General features: G+C 45.7%; 1 protein-coding gene across 1 annotated transcript in view; it reads left to right on the top strand.

Moving 5' to 3' along the window:
* The first annotated feature begins 4,668 nt into the window (after positions 1 to 4,668).
* The window catches only part of Myo10 (myosin X), a 195,787-nt gene continuing 176,106 nt past the window's right edge, over positions 4,669 to 24,349 (top strand). Inside the window, exon 1 of the mRNA XM_021183593.3 lies at positions 4,669 to 5,146. Within this exon, the coding sequence (XP_021039252.1) occupies positions 5,126 to 5,146 (21 nt within the window). The 5' untranslated portion in view covers positions 4,669 to 5,125. The remainder of the gene's footprint in view (positions 5,147 to 24,349) is intronic.

The raw sequence follows: 24,349 nt of genomic DNA, 5'->3' as shown, positions 1-24,349 counted from the left end.
TCAGCAGCAAGAGAGTTAACAACCACAGAGGACTCTGCTTGGATTTATAAAGGAAATTAAGACAACACATCTCAATTGAAAGCAAACAAACACGTGGAGGAAAACAAACAGGGTACAATTATATTATCCAACGCACCCGGAGACATATACAGCTTGAGTTGGAGAAAGTGATCCAGTTGATAGGAACAGAATTCTTTTTATTTATTTATTTTATTTATTTTTTTTTTTTTTTTTGGTTTTTCGAGACAGGGTTTCTCTGTGTAGCCCTGGCTGTCCTGGAACTCACTTTGTAGACCAGGCTGGCCTCGAACTCAGAAATCCGCCTGCCTCTGCCTCCCGAGTGCTGGGATTAAAGGCGTGCGCCACCACGCCCGGCTTCTTTTTATTTTTTTAAAGATTTATTTATTTTATGTATGTAAGTATATTTTATGTATGTGAGTACACTGTAGCTCTCTTCAGACACACCAGAAGAGGGCATCGTATCCCATTACAGATGGTTGGGAGCCATCATGTGGTTGCTGGGAATTGAACACAGGACCTCTAGGAAGAACAGTCAGTGCTCTTAACTGCTGAGCCTTCTCTCCAGCCCCAGAACAGAATTCTTTTTCCAGTTGTGAAATAATGTTTGCCAGTAAGAAAGAAAGCTTCACCTTGGCCTTTGAGGTCTTTCATTTTATAAATGTGGTAGCTTATTAGCCAGATATAATACCTTTGAATTATACGTAGGAGAGCTGAGAACATACCTTGGCTCAAACAATGTCCCGGCTCACACTTAGCATAAGGTTCTTGTGACTTTGTCACTTGACGTGGGCAAGGTTTGACCTTTAGCTTTGTCCAGTCAGTAGCACAGCCTCAAGAGGAAGTATTTAACAACTCAGATTAAAACCCAACCAACCATTCCCCCTAAAAAGTAGCAAGAGTAGATATTCTTAGAAATCTATTGATTTAAAGTGTCTCCCTTTCTCGGTCAGTCTTGTCAAAGAGCTTGTGAGTTTAAGAGCCTCTCAGGGATCCGATGCTGTCCCAAAGGCTTGGAGCTTGCATGGCCTCCTGGGAATGCTTAGAATAACTTGGCTGTTTGTTCCACAGACAGTCTTACTGCTAAGGTTTGTTTTCCCACCTCTTGAGAATGTGCACATAGACAGAAAATCTGACAGATTCTGCAAAGACTCTCAAGCTGCACATGGCCCACCTGTATGCTTGCTGAAATGCAGATTCTCAGGCCCTCCTCCATGCTACCTCAGGGATCCAGGGCCAGGCTTCTTTGTTGGGTTTGTGTTTTGCTTCTCTTTTAAAACACTGCCCTAGTGTCTTTGCATACGGTGTTAAGCATTTTTTTAAAAAAAGATTTATCTATTTATTATATATACAGCAGTCTCCTGCATTATGCCTAAAGACCAGAAGATGGCACCAGATCTCATTAAAGATGGTTGTGAGCCACCATGTGGTTGCTGGGAATTGAACTCTAGACCTCTGGAAGAGCAGCCAGTGCTCCTAACCTCTGAGCCATCTCTCCAGCCCCAACATGTTTTTTTTGTGTGTGTGTGTGGGTTTTTTTTTGTTTGTTTGTTTTGTTTTTTGTTGTTTGTTTGTTTTTTGGTTTTTCGAGACAGGGTTTCTCTGTGTAGCCCTGGCTGTCCTGGAACTCACTCTGTAGACCAGGCTGGCCTCAAACTCAGAAATCCGTCTGCCTCTGCCTCCCGAGTGCTGGGATTAAAGGCATGCGCCACCACACCTGGCCCCAACATGTTTTAAATAAGCAAAACAATTGCACAAATTTGACTCTGCATGTGGGATCTGGTGTATAATTTTTCCTATATGAGTTAAGTAGGGGACACTTATTAACTATATCTTCTTAAGTGACATATATCTATGACTGATCATGATGTCCCAAGACCTTTAGTTCCTCTACTAGGGAGGTAGGGGCTCATAGATCTCTGCGTTTGAGGTGAGCTTAGGTTCCAGGACAATCAAAGCTAAGTAAAGAGATCTTGTCTTAACAAACCCCTTGCCTCCACCCAAAAAAACAACTAAAAACTATGCATGCATATGGCTTCAGATTTCTTATCATAAATGAACCCTTTGAATGCTTCTCTATTGTTTTGATGTCATGTAAAGAACATTCATAATTATATGAAAGAATATTAGTATATTCTTGAACATTATTAATGTTCAACCAAAACATGTTGAATCAGAATAAATGCAAAAGTAAATACAATAACTCAATATTTTCTATAAAGCAAAAAAAATACACAAGCAATATTTTATTAACTATAATTTTCATTTTGGACCATATAGTTGTTTTTCATAAACTGTGTTGTTTTAACATGTATTTATTTATCATTCCTTTAAATTATAATAACAAACACAACAGCACTTTAAAAACAAAAAAACCCAAACCTACTGTGTAGGCTCAGGCCTATGCCAGTGCTCAGAAAGCTGAGACAGAAGAAGGACCTCAGGTATGAGACAGGCCTGAGCTACTTAGGCTCAACAACAGGCTGGGGCTAGCTCAGTTAGTAGAGTGCTTGTCTAGAATACACAAAGCTTTGGGCTCTATTCTCAGGGATGCCAAAGTGCCCTAGAGGCAGGAAACATCAGAAGCTCAGAGTCACCTTAAGCTACACAGAGAATTCTAGAATATCCTGGGATACTCCAGATCCTGTCTCTAAGGAAAAATGAACAGACTTTAGGTTTTGTTTTGTTTCTTTTTTTACGTTTTAAATCTGCAGAAAAAGAAGGGAAAGCCCAGAGTGGCCATGCAGTTAGGTAGTTCCAGGCTTCTCTATTACCAAGCGTTGTGTAAATGTAGCACATCTGTTTTAGCTGATGAGCTAGGATTGGCTTGGATGGTGACTTCCGAAAGGCCAGGGGCCAAGGTTGCCCAACGAGTTTGGAACAGGACCGATGCTGGGAACCAATTCACACCCACACACTCTAACCAGCTCTTTAAATCATTTTTCTTGCAGAGATGTGTGTAGATTAATGGGATAATGGCATAATTGTTCAGCTGCCCTACCTGAACACAGCTGGTGGCAAAGCTCATTTGACTAAGCATTTTGGTTGTGTTGAGCATTTTTGGTATCTGTTCTGGCTCCATCTTAACCTTCCTTCAGCCTCGTGTAAACCCGTGGAAGAATCCAGCCATGTGGCATAGCACATGTATCATTAACTCGTTTATACCTTGAATCTTCCCTCAAAGTGGGGAGATGGGAGTAAGGACACCAACACTAATGTAATGCTTTGGAATACAATAATGCTTAAATTCCCAAATAAAGATGACAAGATGGTTCATGTGTTCAGCCATTTCGTTCAGTCTGAGCACAAGCTTCGACTCTCCCAACTGCAGGTGAATAGGACATCAAGAAAAAGTCAAATATGTGATTGATCTTCCAACATCTGGAAAAAAAACCTAAGAAGCGGGTACCTAACCAGGCAGGGTGTGGCTTGGGATAGTGAAGGCTGTGTCTGTTTCCAGAAAGACTGCCCTGGAAAGTATTTTTCTCAAGCGGCTAGCAGTTGACAAACCCTTTAAGTAGAACTTCTCAAATCAGTTCATTGTTGTTCCCAGCGTGCCAGTTAACAACCCGCTGCTGGACCAGCTGTGTGGCTCCTGAGTGAGTCTGACTACACCCAGCCGGTTGGTTCAAAGGGTTCATAGATCCAGTACTTGGAACAACAAACCTGATCTTGCTAAACTGCTACAGAAGGAAACTCCTTCTGCGCTGTTGGGAGTTCTTTCTGCACTGGGCCAAGCACCACCTTTGGAGGGCCATCTGGACTCCTGTTAGGAAAGCAGACTTAGGAATCCCAGTCTGTGTTACAGGATCCCCAGATTCCTGGCCACAATAAAGCTGGAGGAGTTGTCTCGGTGAGAATCAGGACTGACTCCTGGTGAACCGAGAGCAATTACCCATCTCTCTCGCATCTGCTCTACTTCCTTTACGTCCAGAAAAAGAGGTTACAATTTTAAAGTGCTATAGGACACGTCCCCTTCCAGTATACAAAACATTTCCCTGTGGCTATCAAAAAGCCCACTTGGAGCAGAGAAACTCAACAAGGAAAAGCAGCTTTCAAAAGTTCAGATTCCTGTTTTCCGCTTCCTGTCCTGGGATCGCACAACGATAGAGTCGCACTGATGAGATCCACGTGGAGCAGGTTCTTGGGGTGTCTAACATTCACCGCCGTGGGGCCCCTCCTCTTCAGTCCCGGGTAACTTTCTAGTATCTACGATCAGAGGGAAGAGTCAAGTCATCTAATGGCGCCTAGGCCGGTGGCAAGAAGACCCAGGAGAAACACACTGATCCATGGATTCAGAGTGGATCTAAGCAGTAGCTGGGAGCCCGCGCACCCGCCGCTCTCAGGGAAAGCACAGGGCAGGGCTCCGAGGGGCGGGGCCGCGCATCCGGTGGGCGTGGTTTGGGTGGTAGCTGGGAGAGGGCGCGGCATGTGGGAAGCCCGAGCAGGCTGTAGGCGGGGCTACAATAGGCATAACCAGGAGTCGAGTAGGCGGGGTCTGGGGGTAGTTGAGAGCAGACACTCAGTCTCCGCAGGTTGGAGGAGTTTCTGGGGGCGGGGCCAGGTCCGTAGAAGGCGTGGCTTTACTCGTGGAGGCGTGGTTATATATTGGGGCGGGGATTGAGGGCGGGGCGGACCGAGCACAGGGGTAAGCGAGACCCGAGAGCAGGCGAGAGCCGGCCGCGCCTGGGGCCGGAGAGCTCACCGTTGTTGGCTTGCTGGTGATCCGCAGTCGTCCACCCCACCCCCGCTGGGACCGAGCGCCCCCGGCGGAGCTCCAAGGGAGGCAGGCGCGTCGCCAGCCCCTAGCCGGCCCTCCCCCAGCTCGGGAAGAATGTGCCACCAGCTGTTCTCCGCCCGGGAGCACTTCGCCCAGAAGTGAGGAACTTGGAGGAAGGAGAGACAAAGGCTGTGGTTGGGACAGAGGAGGTCCGAGACGCGGACAAAAGGTGCGGAGGAGCAGCAGCGACCGGGGCATGGCAGCGCGGCGGCTCCGCGGGCTGGAGTCGCCCCGAGGCGCACCGTGACACGCGTGGCTTCCCGGGACCTGCCGCTGCGCTGACTTCCGCGACTGGAGCCGTGCCGGGAAGGTGCGGGCGCCGGAACAATGGACAGCTTTTTTCCCGAGGTGAGTGAGTGGCGGGGAGGACCTGGCTGAGACCGGGACCCGGACCGGCACACCGAGCGCACCCCAGCGCCTGCGCGTCCCCAGGAGGGGAAACTTTGTGGGAGTCTCCTGAAACCCCACTCCCTCCGCCGGCCCCGAGTCTCGGATGAGTAAGCCTAGGCAGGTTTGAGTTTGTCCTGCGCTCGCATGTCCCCGGGCGTGGGTGGCTAGCTGACACTCCGCGCCAGGTGAGTCCCCGGGCGCCGGGTGGGGGAGAGCTGCGGGCCGGACGGCTGGGGTGCAGGAAACGCGGTAAAAGGAGCAGCCTGTAGGTGCCTTGCTCCAAGAAAGGTCTGGGACTTCCTTTGCCGAACGTGCGGGCTTCCTGTGGCTTCCAGAGGAGCCGGCTAACGAAGTGTGAGCCGGCCGGCTGGGTCCTCGGTCACTGCTTGCCCTGCCTCATTGGGCCTTCAAGTCTGGGGTCCTTAATTTACTAGCGCTGCTCAGGTCGGGTTTGCAGATAATTCCAGAGTACGAGACCGAATGATCCTGTTTTTAATGCCATTTTTTTTTTTGGCAGATCTTGAATTCGAGTTTAAATAAAATTTGTTTAGGGCAAACAATGGTTATTTTAGAAGATGAAACCGATGCCCGCTTTAGGGTCTTTGAGGGCGGGACACCACAGTTACTTGAGACGGGACTTGAAAGTTCCCTTTTCCCCCAGGGATGGAGAGCCGCTCTGGTTTCTTGGCCCCGATTCCTTTCTTGGTTGTGTTTATTTAATAAATTCTGTTTAAGTTTTGAGGTTTGAAGTGGCTCAGAGTAAACTTAGCTGACTTTGAGGGAGGCTGGTGAGATTTTTTGCTGAAAAGTCAGGGTGAGGTTTTGTGAATCCAGGACAGTCTTGGAATCTTCCAGCAAATCAGAGTGGTGAGTTTGCCTCCGCTTTGGCTAGCTTGCTTTGTCAGAGTTAATTGGCTATAGTGTTTCAAGGTCTGACGTTCACTTACTGTACTCTCAGACAGCTACTTAGAATGGCCACAGTGATGTATTGTATAATGGTCGATTGACTTTTACCAAAGTGTTTGTCTCTGTCACCCTGAAAGGCATCCTGGAAAGACATTAACCATTACTTAAAAGAAGGGAAATGTATAGAAAATAGAGACCTCAGAAATATATAGAAAATAGAGACTCCTTAATGTTTTTTTAATTCATGGGCGTTTGTTTCCTACCTGTATGAAGGCAGCAGGACTTTTGAGTTGGTCTACAACAGTAAATTACCGCTAGGCTGGGTTTTTAGTTGCTTTTATCTCTAAGAAGAATGAGGTTTTGTTTCTAGGGAAAATAGTTCTTGACTTGGTGATCTTTTAGAAAATTTGTGTGTGGTTTTTGAGGGGCGACCAGTCTCCCTAAGCCTGAAGACCAAAGTCTCCCCTTGGGTAGAACTCTGCCCCCTAGTGTGAGTGGCGGAAACTTTACCCTAACACTAACCTCTCTAAGTTATGGGACTATTAAGTAATTCCAAAAACTCCTTTTCACCTGTGTTTCTCTGTGAGGAGATCTCCGGGATGGGAATAACAGTGAAGTTGTCTTTACTGGTTGCCTATTTTCATCTTTCCTCTTTCTAGTGAAGAATCTTAACCCAAAGATTAGTAAGTTACCAGCCCAAGGTTGAAGAATGTATTACTGGAGGCATAGCCTTTTCCCTTTGCTGCCGGTGGCTGGTATTTCTGGGATATATATATATATATATATATTTACACACACACATATATACACATACATATATACATATATGTATATACATATATGTATGTGTATATATATATAATGATATATATATAATGCTTTTAATTTGCTGGCATATTTATGTTAACATCATGATTTCTAGTGTTTATGTTATCATAATGATTTCTAGTCAGCTGTCGTCATTCTGCCCTCCACGTAGCGGCGGGGCAGGTGAAAAAGCTAAACAGTGTAGTGATGGGAGACACACTCCTGACATAGAGCCTTTTACCTTACTGTCTGAGAACACCGTCAGTTGTCCTGAGAAGGTATTCCTTTATTCGGTTAGACTGGAAAGCGCTGGAATCACATGGTGTCCAAGGGCAGCTAACTTCTAGGGACTGATTGTTATCCAGGAGCAAGCTAGCTTCTAGGCCTTCCTTCACACTAAGCAGCGTTCTGCTCTTTGTTAACTTTTCTCGGTGATTTAGAGATAACGACCTGTTGCTTGTTAGCCAACAATTTAAAACTCATGCTAACAACTAAAAAATAAATTGACGGAGTGAGGCCTTACATGTGTGAGTCAGATAACAAGGAAGTAGGAGACACTTGTGATTCTGTGTGGCTGCTGCGGAGACCACCTTTGTCACTGGGGGCCCGGTACCTCTTTGCTGGAGGGGCTGTCTACGCCCATAGCACAGAGAGCGACATCTCTGACCTTCACTCACTCAAGACTTGTACCCTTCCCCTCAACTTTCGACACCCAGAATGTGTGCAGATGTTACTGAAGTCACTACAGCCACAAAACAACTCCCAGCTGAGCTGCCCTTAGAGAAGCAGTTGCCTCATGGTCTTAATTCCTGTGTGTGCGCTTCTTGTCTGCACTTGCCTGGTTTAACTGGGATCAGACATCCTGTTAGGGGCCAGTGGCCAGGGAAGCTTGCAGGGCTTGTGCCAATCAGCTGACACTGCTGCCTTTAAAATTTGCTCCAGGATTGGCGAAAGGGAGTGTGCCAAACTCCCCAGTCAGGTTTCAGTTTCTTCATGGCCTTCATTAAGTTTTTATGACTTCTCTTGAGTTAATTGTGTGTGCTCATGTGTAGGAAAGCTTGTGTTTTCTGCATTTCTTGTGACATTGTTATTAAAGAGTTGACTTCAGGCAGAAACTAGGTTTAGGTATGTCTGTAACCAGAAGCAATTATGTACAATAAAACACACACACACACACACACAGAGAGAGAGAGAGAGACAGAGAGAGAGAGACAGAGAGAGAGAGAGAGAGATTGAGCGTAAATAGCAAAGGTTCCGCTGCAGAAATGACAAGACTGTTGTGCAAAATCGTTGAGGTTTTTAGTGAGCTCTGTGTTCCCATCCCTAGAGCCAAGGGCCTGTGGTTGTGTCTGGAATACAGTGGGGCGCCAAGCATTTCCAAAGAGCTCAGCTCTGCTTTTTATTTTAGGCAGAGGTGTGGCATAATGGCTCTCCGAGTAGCAGACCTTTCAGGGATTAACAACCACATAAATGGACACGTTAATGTCCATACTAAGTCTATGGAGGTTGCATACACATAAATGTAAGTATAGAAAGTGGATCGTAATGTTTCAGGAGACAGCTTGTTAGTGAACATATGGTAGATAAGCCTCTTTCTCAGAGTCTGGTTCAGTCTGGCTTACAAGAAATGAACCCCTAATGATGTTCCGAGGAGGGCTGCAGGTGTAAGTTAGTGGTTAAGGTCTGGAGTTAAAGACTCAACACCACACGCACAAACACACACAGACACACTACACAGAGACACACAACATACATACACACTGTACATAGATATACAAACACATATACATCACATACACACCACATGCACATATACAAACACATACACATCACACACTCACAAAATCATACCATACATACCACACACAAACACACCACACATATACAAACACAGACATACATAACACACACAAACACACATATATACACCATACATACAAACATATACACCACACATACACACAAACACATACACCACACATATACAAACACAGAAATACCCACCACACACACAAACATATAACACACACCACACACACAAACATAACATACACACCACACACACACACTCCTGCTTAGCTTGGGAAGGCACCATGTGTTGATTGTTACCTGGAGTAATTGAGAGAGCATTTTAAGCTGGGATATAGACCCCTCAGTCTCTCTTCTCCCTCCTCTCTGGCTAGTGTATTCTTTGTGCATGGGGGAGAGATAGTGACATTTCTTGTTAGAAGAAAATGGAGACATTGGTATTTTCTGTCATTTCTTCCACATCTCATCTGCTCCTAATATGTGAAGGAGTGCTAAGGACCTGTGTCCCACCAAATCTTGAGGGCATTAACTGAGTCCTCTCTGTCCTGTTTCACAATGAGGTTATAGTCTCTGGCCTGGTCCGAATAGTCCTCAAGAATTCCCCTTGTCCAGTCTCCCCCACCCCATGTTCAGGACAGCAAAGCCGGAGGAACAGCTGCAGGCAGACAGTTGTTCTAGTGCAGAGCACTGAGCTCTAGGTTAGGGGAGGCTAAGAAAGCCTGCCTCTCCCACAGCACGTGGCCTGATGTGCTAGCTGTACATCTCAAAACCAGGCAGAAACCAGTGTGGGCCAGGCCTGCAGTGTTTAACCAGAGTCGGGGAGAGACAGGACTGCGTTCGCCTTCCTAGCCGTAACTTCATTAAGTGGCTTTACTTTTGCGAACTCAAACCTTGAACTTGCTCATCTGCTCTTGGGATTAGTAGGGTTGATGCATGCGTTTCAAAAGTTTGGGTTCAGATGGCCTGATACTTCCCTGCTAAGAATTTGCAGGGGAGTTGGAAGAGTAAGCCACCAGGGAGGCCTGTGTGTGGCTTGGTACCATTTCCTCTGCCACTCAAGGCAAGTGAAAGCTTTCCATTCTTAGCATCCATCTACCCTGTGCCTGCTGACTGGGATCAAAGCATCTGGGAGCTCCCTGTGGTCAGGAGGCTTTCCAGGGCCCTGACTGACACTAAGTGGGCGTTCTACTGTCTGTCTCTCTTGGTTGTTAGGGAGGTGTGTGGTTAGATTTACAAAGCATTACCTGTAGTAGGTGATGGATACTAGAAGTCAGAGATCAGAGATCTACTTAGAAGTAAAAAAAAAAAAAAAGAAAAGAAAAGAGGCTGGGGATGTAGCTCACTGGGTAGAGAGCTTGCCTAGCAGCCCTGAAACCCTGAGTTAGGTCCCCAGGTCACTTAAGACAGGAAGTAGTGGCTGATGCCTGTAGTCCTAGCACCCAGGAGGTGCTCATAGCAAAGTCAGAGTGGGAAGGTCATGTTCAGCTTCATAGAAAGTTTGAGGCCACCCTGATGCCAGAGATGCCTGTGTGGAGGAGGAAGAGGCTGGGGGCCGGGGGTGGGGGGAGAAGAAGAAAGGAAAGAGGAGGAGGAGGAAGGAGGAGGAAAAGGCCCTGATGCTGAGTAAAATTCCAGTACATTCGGCCACTAGGAAGCCTGAGATGCGACCCATCTTGTCTCCTGGGCCACTTGTATTGATTTGACTTGGTTTTCTTTTCTTTCAACCTGGAAACTTCTGAAAAATTCTGCATTTCCAGAATTCCATCTAGACGATAGGCTGTCCTTACAGGGTGACATATTGATCCCCAGCTGGTTTTCAAGCTTTCTAATCTTGTGACTCTCTTCCCAATCCCCACATGAGTTCTTACCTTCTGCTTGCTGCAGTGTGTGCAGATTGGGTGGACCCCCCTCCCCTGTCTCCTGCCCACTCCAGCAGGGCTGGTTACAGCCAGCTCCCCACTCTCTCCCATGAGCCTGTTCTCTCTCCTCTTGGTCTTTGGAGGATTTTGTTAGCTGATGGCTTTGTATACTTCATTGACTTACCCCTTCTCAAACGAGGGAAGCGAACCATGACAGGTCAGAGATCTTATGTATGGATAAATTCTGCTGCCTCAAGGGTGAGAGTTGACCTTTCCATAGGAGGTGCTTTCCTTCAAAGGGCAGATTAAAATGTATGTGTGAGTGTATGTATGTATGTATGTATATGTATACGTATACGTATATGTATATGTTTTGTTTTAGTAAATTTGTTTAAAGTAAGAGATGAAGGGAGATGTTTCTGACCTTTCCTCCAATCATGAGACACTTTGAGAGTTTCAGGCCACATTTTTTGTTTTGTTTTGTTTTGCTTTTTGGAAGTGGGGGTTAATTTTTTTTTTTTCTCAAGAGAAGGTTTCTCTGTGTAGCCCAGACTGGCCTGAAACTCACAGAGATGGGATTAAAGGCATGACCATCACCTTGTAGCAAAGCCACGTGCTTTGGTAATGATCACCTCCCCTCTGTCAGCTCTTCCTTAATTCACTCCCTGCTTTCCTATACATCCATCTTTGTGTCTTTTTAAGAATTTAATTTGATTATATATGCCATAATCAGTATTATTTTTCTGTGAATTTGTACCAGAAGGCAAGTCCTTTAGTGTTCCCAGCCCTCCTCCTGATACCCTGAGATAGCCCAGGGACAGATGCTCACTAGGCAAACGCTCCACCGCGGAGCTGTGCTCTAGCCCAGAGCAAGGATTTCTTTTGCTTCCCACATTTTTCAGTGCTATTAAAACAAGAAGAAAAAGAAAAACAAGCTAAAAAGTCTGTTTTGAGATGAGACCGTGACAAGATGTGCATTGCTCAGAGAATAATATACACATAATACATTGCCCCCGTGAGAGTCCTTTCCTTTCTAGCCTTATACATTTAATTTTATTTTTTTAAAGATTTGCATTTACTTATTTATTTATTTATTTTTGGTTTTTTGAGACAGGTTTTTCTCTGTGTAGTTTTGACTGTCCTAGAACTCACTCTGTAGACCAGGCTGGCCTCCATCTCTGAGATCTTCCTGTCTTTGCCTCCGGAGTAATGGGATTAAAGACGTGTGCTACCACCGCCTGGCAAAACCACATGCTTTGATAATATTTCCCTTCATCTCCCTTCATCCACTCTACCTTAATTCGTTTCCCCACACATCCGACTATGTGTGTTCTATTTTTTTAATCCTTTGGGATCAGCTGTGTGTTGGCAAATATTCTTGGCTATGCAGTCTTCCACTGGAGTGTTGTTGCTTTACTGGGGGCTACATTCTTTGAGAAAACTGCCTCTCCTGCTCCTAGCAGCTCATAGTTGTCTTAGTTCCATGTCTAGGGGTGGGATTGTGCACCCAGCCCTGGCTCCATTCTGGGATTTGGTCTGTCTTGGGCTTGAGCAAGCTTTGTATCTGCTGTCGCAACTCCTGTGAGCTCCTCCATGCAGCTACCCCCATTCATCCAGAAGATGATGTTTTTTTTTTAGTCATCCATTGCCTCAGGCTCCCACACTCTTTCCACCCTTGTCTGTAATGAATCCCGAGTCTTCAGGGTGCAGTGCAGCCTATATATTCCCCTTAGGGCACCTTGGCCAGGAAAGGGCCTCTGTGATAATCATCATCTACTGCAAAAACAAACTTCTGGGATGAAGAATGAGACTTGGATGCACTGATCTCTGAGTACGATGATAAGCCATGGGAGTCAGTTTAATAGCTTGTCCGTTTTGTGGTATAATAGTAGATTCTCCCGTAGAACCCATGACCCATCTTGTCATAGCTTCTTAGCCTGACAATGGGGCTAGGTAAGGGTTTCATCCTGAGGAGCAGGACTTAGATCCAACTAGGAAATGGTTGATAGGGCTAGAGAGGTGGCTAAGTGGTTCAGATCACTGGCTGCTCTTATAGAAGACCAGAGTTTAATTTCCAATAACCATGGGGCAGCTCAGAATCATCTGTAACTCCAATTTCAAGCAGTCCATTGTCATCTTCTGTTCTCGGGGCCATTGTACACATGGGATGCAAATATATACCTACAGGCAAAACACCCCCCTCTCTCTCTTTCTCTCTCTCTCTCTCTATATATATATATACATATATATATATATATACACATATACACACATATATGTATATGTGTGTATGTATATATATATGTGTGTGTGTATATATACATACATATATATATGTGTGTGTATATATATATGTATATATATATATATATATATATATATATATATTTATATGGCTTTAAGAAAGAAAAAGTGATTGGTTACTCCCATGGTGCCCACGCCGCTGATGCACTTGTGGGCGTGTGTTGCTAGGCCCGGGACTATCATAGTTTGAAGGATCTGTCACTCTTCTCTAGTAGCTTGCAAACCTTGCAAACCCTTCCCAGCTCTCTGAAGGCTAGGCAGTAGGGTAAAGCTTCCAGGTCTTGTACCAGCTTGATTTGGGCCATATTCTATGATCCAAGCAGGTAACATCCTTAGCAATAGGGTCTTAGCATCAAATTCTGGGGTGTGACCAAGAGCAGTGGCAATAGCTGTAATGTTTGGGGACCCGTGGGACCTCACTGGCCAACAGTTCCAAAGCAAGCAGCTTATATCTGACGTTGGGTCTTTCAACGTTAGTCTGGCCTGATATGCGAGATTGCCCTTAAAACTTTGTGTGTATGTATTTAGAGCTTCTATAACACTGTCTTCCCATAAGTCATCTTCAAGGTGTCTGGTGTTATTGATCCCTTCCTCTACTCCTTCCTCTACTCTGTCTTCCACAGCTTCAGCCCAATTTAATCTTCCTGTTCCGTTATTATTTGTTAACCCTTTTATACCAAGCCATTCCATCTCCCCTCCTTTGTTTTTATTTTTGTGTATGGTGTGTGTCTCTACAGATGTCATGTGTATGTGGACACACCAGAGCGGCCAGAAGAAGGCACTGGGTCCCCTGGAGATGGAGTTGCGAGCTAGTCAGGGGTGCTGGGAAGCACACTTGGCCACTCTGGAAGTGCAGCAGTCACTTTTAACTGCCTCTTGGTTAATCTCTCAGCCTCCTAAGACGGTTCATTTATTTGAGCGAGCAGGTGTGAGTGGTAATATGTCACAGCACTTGTTTAGAGGTCAGGACGACTTGTGGAAGTTGATTCTCTTCCACATGTGCGTCCCAGGGTTTGAACTCAGATGGACACACTTGGCAACAAGCACCTTTACCCACTGAGCCATCTTGCAGGTCCATGTAAATGTGTTTATTTCTTTGTTCTAATTTTTAAGGCATTTTTTTAAAAATACCTTTTTTTTTTGCATGTTTCACATGTAATTCCTTCACAGAGATAGAGTTTTGTTTTAAATTGTTTAAAAAAACCAAAAAACCCAAGGCTTGAAATGGAACAGCTAAATTCTATTGTGAGTTTTGCAGGGAAGTTTCCATAATATTACTGTCAGTGACGCTATACACCAATGAACTGTTATGCACACAGATTTAAAGTTATTATTGTTTTCTAGCAAAGGCCAAGATTTGCAGTTTGTTTGATAAACTGTTGTCTTTTGTTTGTTTGCTTGCTTTTGTGGGGAATACCGTCAGGTGTCCCCAGTACAAGGATGAATTTCCAGGGGTGGGGTCTAACTGCTGTAGCTTTGTCTGTTCTTTTGGCAGCCCTTTTTAGGGTGTTGTGAGCTGTGTGCTTTCATAACAGCACACCGACCTCTTTTTGGTACCTAGCTCATTGCACGCTTGTCTGCTTCTTTCTTGAAGATGAAATTTTGCAGGCATGGATGTGTGCGATCAAAGGGTTTAGCCCATTTTACTTGGGCTCCCTGCCTTCATACGCTTAATGAGAGGTGTCAGGTCACTTGTAGGAGGCCCGGATGAGCCACTGGCACCGTGTATTTATGAGCCGGGGGCTTTGGTACCACCTCGTTAGAATAAGTGAAGTGCACAGCCTGGTGGGGAAAGTAAACACGAGGTTCTAGATTTCTGTTTCTCATCTGGCTCTTCAGTTCTCCTTAATTAACGGCAAAGCTGTTGATTGACATGCCCTTCTCCCTATCTGGGCGTGATTGCTGGTGTTCATTTGAGGCCAGAACATCACAGGAACCATGATATATATTTTCTGAGTATATGTTTGAAGAATTCTCTATATAGCCTCCTTTTAATTTTCTTTCCTTTGCGTTGTACTATCTTCAGAGATAACCATGGGCAAGAGTTGTTTTGTGATTGCAGTTTTCACTTGGGGACTTAAAGAATCATGATGAGTGTGTGTGTGTGTGTTGGAAGACCTAAGTGTGTTTAAGTTCATTATTTATTAACTCAGAAAGTCTTCCTACAGACTCTGAAATCAAAGTGTTGAGACATCATCCTCCATCTAACAGAGGTGCCATTGTCTTTCCTGAGGCTCAGCTCCTGATCATTTCCGCCCACATTTGGTTGTACAGATGTGACCGCAGAGGACTCGGCAGGGTGAAGGTGGAAGATGCAACTCCTTAGCCTTTACCTTGACTGGCCTCCGTTTACTGTTGCGTAAGAGGGCAGCCACTCTTAAAACCCACACTCGCATGTGATAACGCTAACAAATACCAGAAACCAAACCAGACCCCTAGACTGGTTTCCATAACTGTAGTCTCTCATTGGAAGATTGACTGGTGTAGGCCAGAGCTAAGGGCCAAGGTTGCTTTCTAGTAGTTTCCCGTCTCAAAGTTCTGGGTGTATTCAAGTGTACCTTCTTTTCAGGATTTTCCAACGCTTCCGGCAGCGTAGACATTGCTGGGGGTGGGACGGGCTGCCCTGTGTATAGTAGGGCTTTTAGCCTCATTGCTGACCTTTCAGTTACTGGGTGTTGGTATCCCCAACTCCCTGATTGTGACAACAGATGTCTTTAGATTCTTTTTTTCCACAGAGGACAACTGTCAGTTAATTGCTAGCATAAGCAATGTTTCCCTAATGCTTGAGGGGTAGGACATAAGTAAAAGAACACTTGGTGAAGGGACCCATGGGGGGACCAGATAGTGCCCATGTCAGTGTTCTGTTGCAGATTAAACTTCGTGGCATGCTTTCAGCCTTTCCTAAAGGCTTCTCATGGCTTGGGGGACTGTATGAGCGCTACAGTTTCTTCCGTGTTGGGGCCGTGTCCCCCTTGGGTGTCAGCCTTTGAGTTTGCATTTACATTTGCACCCTATGGACATTTGAGTCAACTCTGATAATTCCTGTACAGCTGGGCCTGTGCCCCGGGCGTCTGCTTGTTCCCTCATGGGTCTCTTCACCAATCTCTCTTTTACTTATATCCTGTCCCTTGGGCATTAGGGAACTATCACTTATGCTGAGCAATTACCCAACTGTAGTTCTCTGTGTGAAGAAAGGGTCACATTTTCTCAAAAGTCCCAGTAAGTAAGTTGCATCTTAGGTCCTCAACTTGTGTGTTTTGGAGTTTCATTCCAGTGTCTTTAAAAAATAATTTAACACAGGCTTAGCATCGTCCCAGCTAGCTACGAGTGTAGCTTAGCATTAGAATGCTTGCCCAGTCCTGTCGGGCTCTAGTTTCAGTCCCTATTGCCTCAAAACAGCTTTTATAAAACGCCTCAGGGTACAGGACGCCCTTCCTCTTTCTTGTCACCTGGTATCCTTGTGGTGACCTTTTACATGACAATAGTTTGGTAACAAAGCTGAAGTTCAGCTTTGTAGTTTTGTAGTTTGTAGCTTTGTAGTTTGAAATGGTAGTTCGGGTGCAGGCTGGAGACCTCACTCAGAGTCCCTGGATCCTGGACTCTTCGTTCCTGCTTGCACACATTGCTATGTGCAGTTCCAAGCTGTGTTTCCCAGTGTACAGCAAGTGCTTCATCACCCAGTGTCTCAGTGGAACACTTTATGACAGTCCCTCAGGGACTCCTTATCATCTCTTTGTCCCTTTCTTCCGTCCTCCCATTTTCGCTCTCTAAAATCTTGTCGCTGGAGATAGTCACATAAATGAATCCGGAGAGAACAATGCATAACCTTGCTGTGGTTCCGTTTTGAGACAGAGTCCCATGGAGCCCAGACTGACCCGGAACTCACTGCCTTGCTGTGTAGCCAAGGATGACCTTGAACTCCTGATTTTCCCACCTCCCCTTTCCCCCTTCCCAGGGCTGGGCTTACAGGTGTGTGCCACAGACACCAGTGAGTGCTGAACCTGGGAGATGGCTTTATTTGCTCATTGCCCTTTGGCAGGCTTTCAGGTTCTGTGGCGGCAGTTTGGCCTGGATTAGTGTCGAGTATAAGCTGCAGTTGGACACGTGCTACCCTCAGTTGCTGTGTCCACATCCATTCTGAGACTGACGGTTGCTTTCCTGTCATCCTTATCTTGTCTCCTGGCTGTTCCGAGCTCACACTTCATGCCTGTCCTAAGTGTGATTGTGAAAGAACTATTTGAGGTCTAATTTTATTTTTCAAAAATTTTTTGAAAAAATTAAATTTATTTTAGCTTTAAAAAGTGAGGTATGATGTATAATGTGTGCTGCTTGGTACACTCGTGCCATGGGTGTTTTCTGTGGACTTGGTTTTCTTCTTCCACCTGTGTGTGGGTCGGGAACTTCGGCTGTCAGGTTTACGCCTCACACACTTGTGCCTACTGAGCCATCCCTCTGGGCCTACATTTTCTCAAATGTACTTTGACATACACTTTCTATTAGAATGCTTGGTCATCATTTTGCAGAAATGAGTCCCAGTTCCCCTTATCAGGGACAAGTTCGTCATGAAATGCCATGAATCTGTGTGGTCAGGCTCTTGGAATTGGGTGTTCTCAGTGTCATAGCCCCAGTCCAGTCCAGTTCCACATGATGTGGCCAATTAAGCAACGGGCTTAACTGCCGTTTGCCTTGCGCGAGAGAGACGTCGCTGGACCCAGAACAAAGTGCACCAACTGTGGGCACAGTCGGATGGAGACAAATAGGGCTTCTTAAAAAACTGGGACTTCAAGGACATTCAAACTTCCTTTGGGTCAGGCATTTTTCTGGTGGCAGTAAGGGCCTTAGCCTGGTGAAATGGTTTGGCAAGAAAAACTAGACTGTGTGACTGACAGCCTCCTCCCAAGGCCTTGGCACTCTGCCGGGAGCAATGGCTTCTAGCAGTGTGTGCTCCACTGGGAACCTAGGCAGAGCTTGTGAGGGAGTGAGGTGCTGGTGAAGGCCACCTGATCCACAGGCTTGGGGCTGCCCCTGTCTTTCTCAGTCCTGTGCTGGGACACTGACCTGCCTGCTCCCTTCCTGTGTGTTCTTGAGCCAACTTGCTGTGTCTCCTCCCTTGACCTCTCATCTTGCTTCCTTCTCCTTGTAATCAGGCTGTTCAGAGATTGGCCCTGATTGCTCCTGGGGGGAGCACTGTATGTTACACTCTCGCCACCAAAGTTGAATGCCGAAGTCAAGGCAAAGAATTTCCCAATGTACCAGTCTTCTCTCTGGGTCACCCCTGATTTGTATGAAGAGTGGGCACATGTTTTTCTGCATGTGTGTGTGTGTGTGTGTGTGTGTGTGTGTGTGTATCTGAGTATGTGCCTGCATATGTGGTGTGTTTGATGTCTGGGCAGCAGGTCTGTACCAGAGATGAAGACTTTTATTTAAGTCTGTCTGTATAGTTAAGTCTAATATGCGTTCAGTCATCCCCTGGTGTGTGGGAGAGATTGGTTTTAGGACAGCCTTTTTGTCCCCCTTGGACACCAAAAGTGATGGTGCTTAAGCCTCTTCACATAACTGTATATAACCCTGTGTTTATAAAATGTACGTGTTGTTTTCACGTATGCTTTCTGTTTTTCACCTATAGTAGGCCGAACTATTGACTACAGAGGGCCAGCTGTAGCTATTATAAATGTGCCTCTTTTAGGGTTCCTGTCACTATGAAGCATCTTGGGGAGGAAAGGGTGTATTTGGCTTACATACGCATTGAGGAAAGCCAAGGCAGGACCTCTGACTGGGTGAGAACCTGCAGGTAGGAGTTAATGCAGAGGCTGTGGAGGGGTGCTGCTTACTGGCTTGCTCCTCATGGCTTGCTCAGCCTGCTTTCCTATAGAGCCCAGGACTACCAGGTGTGGAACCATCCCCAATCAATCACTAATTAAGGAAATGTATATATTTGTGTGAAGTTCAGTCTTATGAGGGCTTTTCACAATTGAGGTTCCCCTTCTCTGAGGACTCTAGTGTGTGTCAAATTGACATAAAAGCCAGCATTGTGTGTGTGTGTGTGTGTGTGTGTGTGTGCATGTGTTCCTGGTTCCTGGCTGAGGCAGCCATAGCTGTAGTGTAGGATGGGAAGTCTCTTACTAAACCTGTGTACCCGAGGGCTTTCCCTCAGATCTGGTGAACTCAGCCCTTGCTGTAAAGACTCAGAATCTTCAATAGGCAGCGCCTTGTGTTGCTTGTATTTTTCTGAGAAGATAAAATTCAGAAGGGCACCTCCCCGCCGTTTCCCACATTCTTGTCTTGGTAGGATGGGGTCATCAGGATACTGTTTTGACTGTCATAAGATCTGTGTTTCCTAAAGGTTTTTGTAAGTCGGGTAACATCTCAAAAGTTGGTGCCAAGTTCAACTTCAAGGCCCTGAAGATCAGGCACAGCCGGTAAAGTTTTGGCATTAGTTCCCTGCAGACGGGAGACCCAGGGAAGGTCTCCTTTCTCTCCCAGCGATAAAGCTTTCCCAGCTGTAGCAATTTCCTTCTGGCCTTGGGGCAGCTCTGGTAAATTAACCTTCTGTGGGGTAGGTTCTAAAACCATGCGTCTTCAGGTTCGCTTGCACAAGCCATAGAACCCTTTTGTCTGTGAAACAGAAGCTGGGATTCCCCTCCTCAGCATCTCGTTTGTCTCCAGCTGGCCGCAGGTTTGCTGAGTCCATTCAGGTGACTCTTCCTGATCATTCGCCTCCACCTCCAAGTGCTGCTGTCACGGCTGTGCCACACCTGGGAGGTGTGGCGGGCAGGCACTCTGCGCTAACCTACATCTCCAGTTTATTATTATTTTTTTCCCTCAAGAGATCAGGAGAAAGAGCATGTCAGGAAACTGTAGGGTTATTTTTTTTTTTTTAATTTATTTATTTATTTATTATACGTGAGTACACTGTAGCTGTCTTCAGACACACCAGAAGAGGGAGACAGATCTCATTACAGATGGTTATGAGCCACCATGTGGTTGCTGGGATTCGAACTCTGGACCTTCAGAAGAGCAGCCAAGTGCTCTTACCCACTGAGCCATCTCACCAGCCCTATTTTTTTTTTTTTTTAACCAGTGTGCAGTTGATACTTGTTGCTTCAATCTGCCCATCTGATGCTTCTTGTTGGCTTTGTCACAGAAGTGACATACAGCTGTCTCTCCATCTCTGGGCTTTTAGTCTACCCAGATCTTCACCAGGGTTGGACAGAAGTGGACTTAAGGAAGTTTATTGGTGGTTTCAATAAAGCCATTCTGGGAAACAATCCTGCTCTCACAAATGTGAGATTTAAAAATAACAGATGGTCTGCATTTAAATAAACTTCTCAATGATGAGCGTCAGTGAAGGCTATGATGCCCGGTAGTTGTTCACCTTAAGGAGTGCAGATTTTATGTTTTACAGCTGCCTTGGTGGGTAAGAAGAGTCTGCAACCATGAGGACCAGAGTTCACCTACATAAAAAAAGCAGGCATGGCAGTGTGTGCCTGTAACACCCATAGTGCCAGGCAGACACAGGTGGAACTCTAAGATCTCTCTGATTAGACAGCCCAGCCAAAATGGCGAGCTTTGTTCGAGGCAATAAGTTGGGAAGCCAGAAAGGAACACCTCCTGTCCTGCTCTGGCTTGTGTATGTACTCAAGTCTCTTGAGTAACCATAGCTCTTCTGGAATCTCCCCTAGCATGCACGGGTTTGAAAGCAGCTGAGATCGCCTGGGTGACCAACTCCAAGAACTGGCTGCTTAGGTAGCAGCTCCTACAGCCTTGGTGAGGATGCCAGGGATGGACTGGTGTTTGCTGCCATCCAGGGTGGTCCTTCACCAGTGGGAGCCACTTCTTCAGTCAGGCAGACTTTGCAGATCTCAGCAATCACAGTGAATCACAGTGGCAGCGGCTCCTGATCCAGCCACCTTCTGTCTTAGGTGACTGCCTGGCTCTGCTTTTGGGCAACTGCCTTCATGGAGGGGTGAGAGATGGGAGATTTGGGAGGGGCCGTGACAGCTAGCTTTCAATCAATCACTTCAACCGCCTGTACTTTACAGCTTCTGTGAGAAAACCAAACCAAACCATAAAGAACTACTTTATAGAGATTTAATATTCAGTTATCAATTTTTTTTTTCAGCTCACTTTTTCTAAGACTAAGTTACAGTTGTGTTTTTGTGAATGATAGCAGTTCTCAATCTGGAGTGATTTGCACTTTCCAGTTTAGATTGAATTTAGCAATATTTGAAGACAGTTGTGGTTGTTAGCACAGATGTAGAAAGGGATTGTTGGTATCTGCTGGGTAAGATCCATGGATGTGCCAAGCAACCCGAACTGACAGGACTGTGCGATGTGTGCACTAACTTGATCCAAATGTGTCCTGAGACCCTACTCTTGTCTGCTTTGGTCTCTCGCTCTCTCAATAAAAGCATCCCGCTAAGGTAATTTCCTAATCTCCCAGAGTGTTTTTTTCTGGGCGTGTGGATTATATAGTCTTCAGACTCTTATTAGCTTTAATATTATTGTTCTATGTGTTATGACAATATATTTCTAGATCAGTGGATATCTTAATCCTCTTTACTTCTAAACTGATTCTTGTTATAATTGTGAGCAGGTGAGCTATAACATTATTTTTATCTGGATCTTAAGGACACAGATTTGGGCACAGCGCATCACCGATGTGGCAAATGTTTTCTGAGGAGAATGAGGGCTAGCTGGGGAGCACCAGCAAGCTCCATTCTTCTCACTCGAGTTTTGTTTTGTGTCGTGTCGTTTTGTTTGTTTTTGCTGTTTGCTTATTGTAGTTACCTACCAAACACCTCGGTTATCAACCCTGACCATGTAAGAGGCAGGCATTCAAGTGTGGCCAGTGAGCCCTGTTGGCAAGCTCCGCCCCTTGCCCCCCCCCTCCCCGCCTCTCCTGTTTGATGAGTAAGTGTGTGATTTTTCCTTCTGCTTCCTTCTCCCCAAGCATGGTTTATTGCCGGCCGGAGTGGTAATGAATCACTTGGAAAGGCAGCTGACTCTCTCGGCAGCACTCCTGTGTGCTAAAAATAAGAGGAAGATGATTCCCAAGTTCACACCCACATTCACTGCCGAGTTCACACCCATAACTGCTTTCATCAGGTCCTCAGGCTGGAGGCAGGCAGACTTAAGCTGGAGCCTCTTAAGTTTCCCCATTTAATTTGTGGCTTAGTGGGAGTTCTTTCTGTATTTGTCTCTGCCTGGTTTCTGTTCACCCGGAGAAGACTGTAATAATTCAATCTTACTTAAAAAAAAAAAAAAAAGATTGTGTAATGTGTTTGAGTGCGCGAGTGAATGTGTGTGTGTGTGTGTGCGCGCACATCTGTTTGCATGTGCTGTAGAGGCCAGAAGAGGGCATCAGATTCCCTAGAGCTTGCGTCACGGACGTGGGCACTGGGAACTGAACTCATGTCCTCTGGAAAGGAAGCAGGTGCTGTAAACCACTGAGCCATCCCACCAGCCCCTTAATCGGATATTTCCTGACATCCTTTTTAGATAAACCTTAGAATCACATATTTTGTATATCGTTTGTGTATTAGATTGGTTTCTTTTATGTTGCTGTGATAAAATAGCCTCACAAACGTAACTTAGTGGAGAGAGAATGGGGGGATTTTTAAACATAGGCCCCAGAGGGATGGAGCCTATTATGGGGAGGAAGGAGGGAGGGAGTGCAGACGCAGGACCTTGGCTGATGACATTGTATCCACACCCAGGCAGAGGAGGAAGCTGTGCTATCAAACCTCAAAACCTGGTCCCATTGACAAATGTCCTCTTGGAAGGCTCCACCTCCTAAATGTGAACCTTCCTAAACAGCAGCTAAGGGCCAAGTGTTCATACATGAGCCTTTGGGGGAATTTTATATTCAGAGCACAACAGATAAAATTAAACTAAAACAAAACAAAACAAAACAAAAAAAACCCCCCAAAAAAACCCTCCTTGAATCCAAGTAGGATTATTTAATTTTTTTTAGGATTTATTTATTATTTTTTTTAAAGATTTATTTATTTATTATATGTAAGTACACTGTAGCTGTCTTCAGACACTCCAGACGAGGGCGCCAGATCTCGTTAGGGATGGTTGTGAGCCACCATGTGGTTGCTGGGATTTGAACTCTGGACCTTCCGAAGAGCAGTCGGGTGCTCTTACCCACTGAGCCATCTCACCAGCTTAATTTTTTTTTTAGACCAAGAGTCAGCAGACAGCTTTTGAATCAAAATGAGTTTGCCTAGAGGATGCTTTCTGGAGGACTGGCTGACCCAATGTGGAATTCAGATCTCTGGAGATAGTTCATGCTGGAAGTCTGGGGTTGAGAGGTTGCTTCAGCCAGGACATCTTCACCCAGGCTGAGACTGAACACTCAGGGACCACACCATTCAACCAAAGTGCGACATGCCCCAGGGGATTGACTTCCTAGCCTTGTTAAATCCAGGCCAAGTGATAAGAAATGGTGTATTGCTTCCCTTCAGAGACCATGGAGACCAGTGCTGCTTATTGGTACCCTGGGACCTCTGCCAGGCTCTGAGGCTAAGGTGTCAGCGGATGCTTAGATGCTTCTCACTCCTTGTAGTTACTACGTGACGGGGAGTTAGGGCAGCTGGGAATGCCAACCTCATTCCATTGATGAACTGTCACAGCTTGGAAAGTCCCTCAAGTTGATCTAGAAACCACACATCTTTTAATAAGTAACAGCAGTCAGAACAGAGGCCATTCAGGAGGATCTGTTTGGAGATGTTCTGCAAGCTAAGTCCTTTATATGTAGTGTCTCACCGAACACTCTGCATGCTGGGTACCATTGCTTGCCCCAGGTGGATCTGAACTCTGTGTTTGAGAGGGTTTAAGTGCCTTGTCAGATCATAGAGTTCTCTGGGAGCTTCTAGTCTTTTGTGTCCTCCTCCTGAGCCTCAGTGTGTTGATTTCTTTGCATTCTCATGACCTACTGGATTGCCAGTTCCAAGGACCGATGGCACACCCACACTGTCTGGGGCCTTTGTGTGTGTGCTCTAGGATCCTAAGTAATGGGTCTATGCCATAATGGGTCTCTGCCAAGATTATTTGCATAGCTTGGGTTCCAGCTGAGTCTGTTTTGTCTAGGACTTCTTCAGATATCTGAGACTAGACACTTCATTTACAAAGAAGCAAGACAAACCAGCAGACTCAGCACAGAGAGCATCTCAGCAGATCAGTGCTATGGATGGGCTGTGTAGCAGACTTCCCTGCTCCTAAGAGATGATGGTTCTGGGATGTGTTGATTTGCCTGTTAGTGGGTGTACTGGCTATTTTTGTGTCAACTTGACACAGCTGGAGTTATCACAGAGAAAGGAGCTTCAGTTGAGGAAATGCCTCCATGAGATCCAGCTGTAAGGCATTTTCTCAATTAGTGATCAAGGGGGAAAGGCCCCTTGTGGGTGGGACCATCCCTGGGCTGGTAGTCTTGGGTTCTATAAGAGAGCAGGCTGAGCAAGCCAGTAAA

Source organism: Mus caroli, unplaced genomic scaffold (assembly GCF_978045245.1).
Source record: "Mus caroli unplaced genomic scaffold, Mus_caroli_1 scaffold_16, whole genome shotgun sequence".
NCBI lineage: Eukaryota > Metazoa > Chordata > Mammalia > Rodentia > Muridae > Mus > Mus caroli.
This window is presented reverse-complemented; position numbering and strand designations above follow the sequence as displayed.